At 44.1% G+C, this 5,470-nt stretch overlaps 1 protein-coding gene across 1 annotated transcript in view; it reads left to right on the top strand.

Annotated features, from left to right (window-relative positions):
* The window catches only part of LOC117394117 (GTPase IMAP family member 8-like), a 3,598-nt gene extending 1,448 nt beyond the window's left edge, over positions 1 to 2,150 (top strand). The window contains 2 exon segments of the mRNA XM_055221332.1: positions 1,447 to 1,670; positions 1,978 to 2,150. Coding sequence (XP_055077307.1) covers positions 1,447 to 1,670; positions 1,978 to 2,150 — 397 coding nt within the window.
* The last annotated feature ends 3,320 nt before the right edge of the window (positions 2,151 to 5,470 follow it).

Below are 5,470 nucleotides of genomic sequence, written 5' to 3'. Positions count from 1 at the left end.
TGGTACCGGGCCACCGGCCGTCCAAGAAATAATTAATTATTTCCGTTGTATTATTATCTGAGTCTGAAATATCGTTTATTTTGAAAAATCTTTTATTTTGAAAAATGACCGGATTCTCTCGGTTACATTTCCATCACTTGAGCGCCGACAACTTAACCACTTAACGTTCCGACGGCCCGCAGACGAGACTGGATATAAAGATCCGCGCGTAAAATTACGCGCGCGTATTGCGTAATTTTACGCAGCAGTTTTGCGTTTTAAACATGACGAAACGGACAAAACAAAGGAAGTACGCGACCGAGGACACTCTGGATGTTTGTACAAGTTAAACTAGAGGCATCTCGGACCCGGAGCGGTTCGTGAAGATCTCATGGTGGACTCAGGAGTAGAGGACCTTATGTTTTGATGGACTGGATGTTCCTGATCGGTAAGCGTGGTTTATTCTGCTATTAACTTAATTGTGGGTCAAATGTGTATCATGTGTAATCATTAGCATTAGCTAATGCCAATCTGCGCCCCCCGACCACCACCAATCATCACCCACACACCACTTGGGTGAAGTGTCTTGCCTAAGGACACAATGACAGAAATTGGTCCGAGTGGGACTCGAAAGCTCTAACCACTGAGCCACTGTTGCAGAATGACTCACTGTACAATCATGTACAGTGTGTTTAGTTTCCAGTGTGGTGTTTGTTTACATTTTGAAGTGTGTGTGTGTTTGTTCACTGTTTGCAGTGTGTGGTTTGTAAATATATATTTATTTTGACCCATAGCACTTGTTTTGGCTGTTTTTTATATACAAATATACATTTTATATAGTGTTTTGATATGATATATAAATGTACAGTAATAGAGCAGCTGGGTGTGCAGATACAGATTCCTCTCAGTGTGAGTTTTCAGTAGAGCCTCACTGATGTCTGTGGGTTGAAACATTCAAAAGTTATTGCACTTTTTCCAAACGTTCTCTAAATGTCTTCATTTGGATAGGTTTGGAGAGGCCTGGACTTACTCATGATAAAATGATTGTAAAACTCTCATTTTTATAGGTATTGACCTCAAATTTGAAATGTAAGTGGTCAACTATCTTGTCAGTTGAGATATAGTGTATTTTTGTCCCCAGCTCCCTACTGCAGCTTTCTACACCTTCATTTTCACAAAATTTTTTGGTGAGGATGAGAATTTTTTTTTTTTTTTTTTATGTGTGTTCCAAAGTGTATAAATGCTCAGCAGACAAACTTACAGTGATTCTGACACCTGTGGGTAAAATTATAGGGTGTTACCTTTACAAAGACCCCAAACTTGTGCATTTACTAGTGAGGGTTCAATAATGGTGATTATTTTAATTTGGAGAGGTCAGAACAAAGGCAATTTCACCTAAATGACCTGGAATACTGCTTTAAAGGATTATCTGAAGCTCTATGGCTGTGAATGGGACAATGAGACTAGTGAAATCAGAGGATATGAGCAACACTCTTTTGATGGAGAAGATTTTATTTCATTGGATTTTGACCCTGAAACTTTTGTCGCTCCAAAACAACAGGCTTTTATCACCAAACTGATATGGGAGAGGGATGGAGAGGCTGTCAGAGTGAAACACTACATCATTCATGAATGTGCTGAGTATCTGAAGAAATATGTGCGCCACGGAGAGAGCGCTCTGAACAGGATAGGTAAGAGACATGTAGCTTTAAAACTGTATAACAGATAATGACAAAAACTGTCTTTATTATGTGTAGCCTATAATTCACGCTGGAGGGAAACAGACAATAACAACTATGGACTATAATGATTATCTGCTCCCATTTCAGCTAAACACTACAGGGGAGGGCATCTGACACACAGGGATACAGGAGGATGGGAGGGCACCTGACACACAGGGATACAGGAGGATGGGAGGGCATCTGACACATAGGAGGCTGGGAGGACATCTGTAAACATGTCAGTAGTTGTGTAATGCACTGTTGTGGTGCTGTGTAGAGCTTCCCCTGGTGTCCCTGCTGCAGAAGTCCTCCTCAGCCCCAGTCACGTGTCACGCCACAGGCTTCTACCCCGACAGAGCCATGCTGTTCTGGACCAAAGACGGAGATGAGCTGCTGGAGGACGTGGACTTGGAGAGATCCTGCCCAACAGAGATGGACCTTCCAGACTAGTGTGTCCCTGGACCCTATCCTCTGTCCCCCCTGAGGACTGGGACAGGTACCACTGTGCATTCCAGTTGTCCGGGAACAAAAATAAGTATCTGACCAGGCTGGACCGTTGCATGATCAGGAACAATGGTGAGTTTTTGATCACAGGGATGTCACAATATCACATTCTAGTCTGAAGATTATTGTGAGAAGAACTATCACGGCTTAAAGATTCTGTAGTTTTGACCTCTGACCAAACAAGAGATACATCCTTAATTTGAGTTTGTTGTGGTTAATAGCAGACACTTGACCCACCCTGCCTAGTATGAATGTGGTGTGTGAGTGTTGGTGGTCAGAGGGGTTGATGGGGCAGATTGAGGGCAGAGTGAACGGATAATGCACCAAACTGTAAAGTGACTGAGTGTCTGGAAAAGTGCTGTATAAGATGATCATGCATTATTCCTTAGGGGATGCTCACACTCACCCAATCAGACCCAAGCATAGATAGCCCCTAAAGCGCGGTACGTTTGTCCAGTGTGAGTGGACTTTGGCCTGGTTGGAGGAAAGTTCTTGTACACACACACACACACGCTATTTATGTTTACGAGCCCTGTGTATCAAGGCACATTTGTTCCAAACAGTTTGAATGTGGTAATGTTGATTTGTACACTGGTAAATAAAAATAATAATGGTGGCCACGAAGACCACGAGGACCGGTCGGGCACAGCCCAAAGGAACGACGTGGGGCCGTCCTCCTGTGGACCCACCGCCTGCAGGCTGATCTATGAGAGGCTGGTGCAGAGAGATCTGGGCAGCAGTCGAAGGCATGGGCCTTGACAACCGGATCTCCGGACATGGAGACTGGTTCTGGGGACATGGACTGTAACCTCGCTGGGGGAAAAGAAGCCTGAGCTTGTTCGAGAGATTGAGTGTTACCAACTAGATATACTGGGCCTCACCTCCATGCACAGCTTGAGCTCTGGAACCCAACTTCTTGAGAGTGACAGACATTTCCATTTATTGGGCGTTGCCCCTAGGGAGAGACTGTGAGCTTGTGTGGCTTGCTTATTCCCACAGCCTCACCTGCCTCGTGTTGGAGTTCACCTCAATGAACGAGAGGGTTGCGTCCCTGCGCCTTTGAGTTGAGGACAGGTCTCTCACCATGTCGGCCTACGGGCCAAACAGCGATGCAGAGTCCCTGGGTGGGGTACTAGACAGCGCACTGACCAGGGACTCTGTTGTTCTATGACTTCAACGCCCAGGTAACGACAGTGACACCTGGAGGGGGGTGATTGGGAAGAACAGCCTCCCTGATCTCAACCTGAGTAGGGTTCTGTTGTTGGACTTCTGTGCTAGTCACAATTTGTCCATAATGAACACCGTGTTCGAGCACAAGATACCAGGACACCCTAGGTCGGCCTTGAAGAGATTCTGGTAAACTGTCCAGCGCCCCAAGAGGCAAAAGCAGTGCTCCACCAACACTGTTTACAATGCAGGCGGAGAGCTGCTGACCTTAACAGAGGAAGGAATACTTTGAGGATCTCCTCAATCCCACCGTCACATCTTCCGAGGAGGAAGCAGAGACTGGGTACCCAGAGGCGGACTCATCCATCTCCCTGGCTGAAGTCACTGAGATGGTTGGCAAGCTCCTCGGTGACAAGGCTCCAGGGGTGGATGAGATCCATCCTGAGTACATGTTTCAGGTGGTTTGCGATTGTATGTTTCAGGTGGTTTGCGGTTGTATATTTCAGGTGGTTTGAGGTTGAAAGAGGAATTAATTAATGTACTGGTCTAATATATCATATTCTTCCCAGATGCTAGGAATTTTTATTGGCCCTCAGGTCTTCAGTTGAACTGGCCCAATTGATCATAATCAGTACTTTTTACAGCAAATTTGAGCAATCCTACCAATATAACCTAAATAACATCACATTGCATTGTCATACAGACCTAATATTAATATTTCAAGCCTTATTTAAAGTATAGAGTCAAAACTATGTTAAATGCACCCATCTGAATTATCCACTGTATTGACCACTGGCCCTCCGTGTCGAATATTTTTCAAGATATGGCCCTCGTTGAAAAGAGTTTGAGCACCCCTTATTTAGAGTATGAATTCACTTAAAGTAACTAAACTAGACATTTAGGATGCAGACAACGCACATCAGTACCTGTGTCTGTGATGTTAACGTGACTCACCTGTTGTACCTGTGTCTGTGATGTTAACGTGACTCACCTGTTGTACCTGTGTCTGTGATGTTAACGTGACTCACCTGTTGTACCTGTGTCTGTGGTGTTAGCGTGACTCACCTGTGCTGTCCCCTGTCTGTCTCAAAGAAGAACTGCACAGCTCTCATCTCTCCTGTGTCGGCTGCTCTCGCTGTTGTTCTCACTGCTGCTGTCCTTGATGTGGTCACCTTCGTCTTGTACAGGAGATGTAAAGGTAACACAACATTTAGTCATGTGTTTCTCCTTTTGTCCAAACTTCAAACATTAAACTAACATGTTTTTTTGTTTTTGTTTCAGCCAAACAGCCCACGCCTCGTAAGTAACACTTTTATTTACTATTTACTTTATTTACTTTTATTAATACTACTACTATTACGATTTTGGTATTTCGATACCAGCTGTTCTAATTTATTGTATCGATAAAGTTCTAGAAGAATCAATACTTGTATGAAATTTCATATAAGCCTTTGTGCCATCATAACACAGTGTTAATGTGATTTCCAAAGTAGATTTGTGTTTTAAACTGTTGTTCAAAGAGTAATCTAGAGGCAGAAGCAGTGCTTCACTGTGTGTAATAAACTGTACTTTTGTGTTGTAGCTCTGAGTGAGCCAGAAGTGCAGGAGTTGAACCCTCAGCCACCATGAGCCTAACACTTTACTCTGTGTTTATCATCTGCTCCAAACCTGCTCCTTTAAGGGTGAGCTCATACTCGCCCAATCCAACCATGTCCAATTAGAAGCCCCTAAGCCAGACAGCTCAGACAGGTCAGACTCATTTGTCCCTTGATACAATTATATTTGGCACTCGAGATCATATCAAATATGTATTAAAGCTGGCCCGCCGGCCGCCGCGTCAGTATAGCGCATGCACCTCTAATAATACGAATCCCAGAATGCTTTGCAAATGTGTTGGCGCTGGCCCCCACCACTTTTGTTGACACTCAGTAGCATCTGCTACCTGTCGCTTTATTCAAATTTAATCCACCCCTTCTGAAAAACATGCAGATCTTGTAGAAATGTTTCAATAAATATTAAATTTGGCCCACGACTTAGTCACAGTTTTTAATTTTGGCCCTCTGTGAATTTGAGTTTGACATCCCTGTCCTAAGGGATTC

Source organism: Periophthalmus magnuspinnatus, chromosome 4 (assembly GCF_009829125.3).
Source record: "Periophthalmus magnuspinnatus isolate fPerMag1 chromosome 4, fPerMag1.2.pri, whole genome shotgun sequence".
NCBI lineage: Eukaryota > Metazoa > Chordata > Actinopteri > Gobiiformes > Gobiidae > Periophthalmus > Periophthalmus magnuspinnatus.
This window is presented reverse-complemented; position numbering and strand designations above follow the sequence as displayed.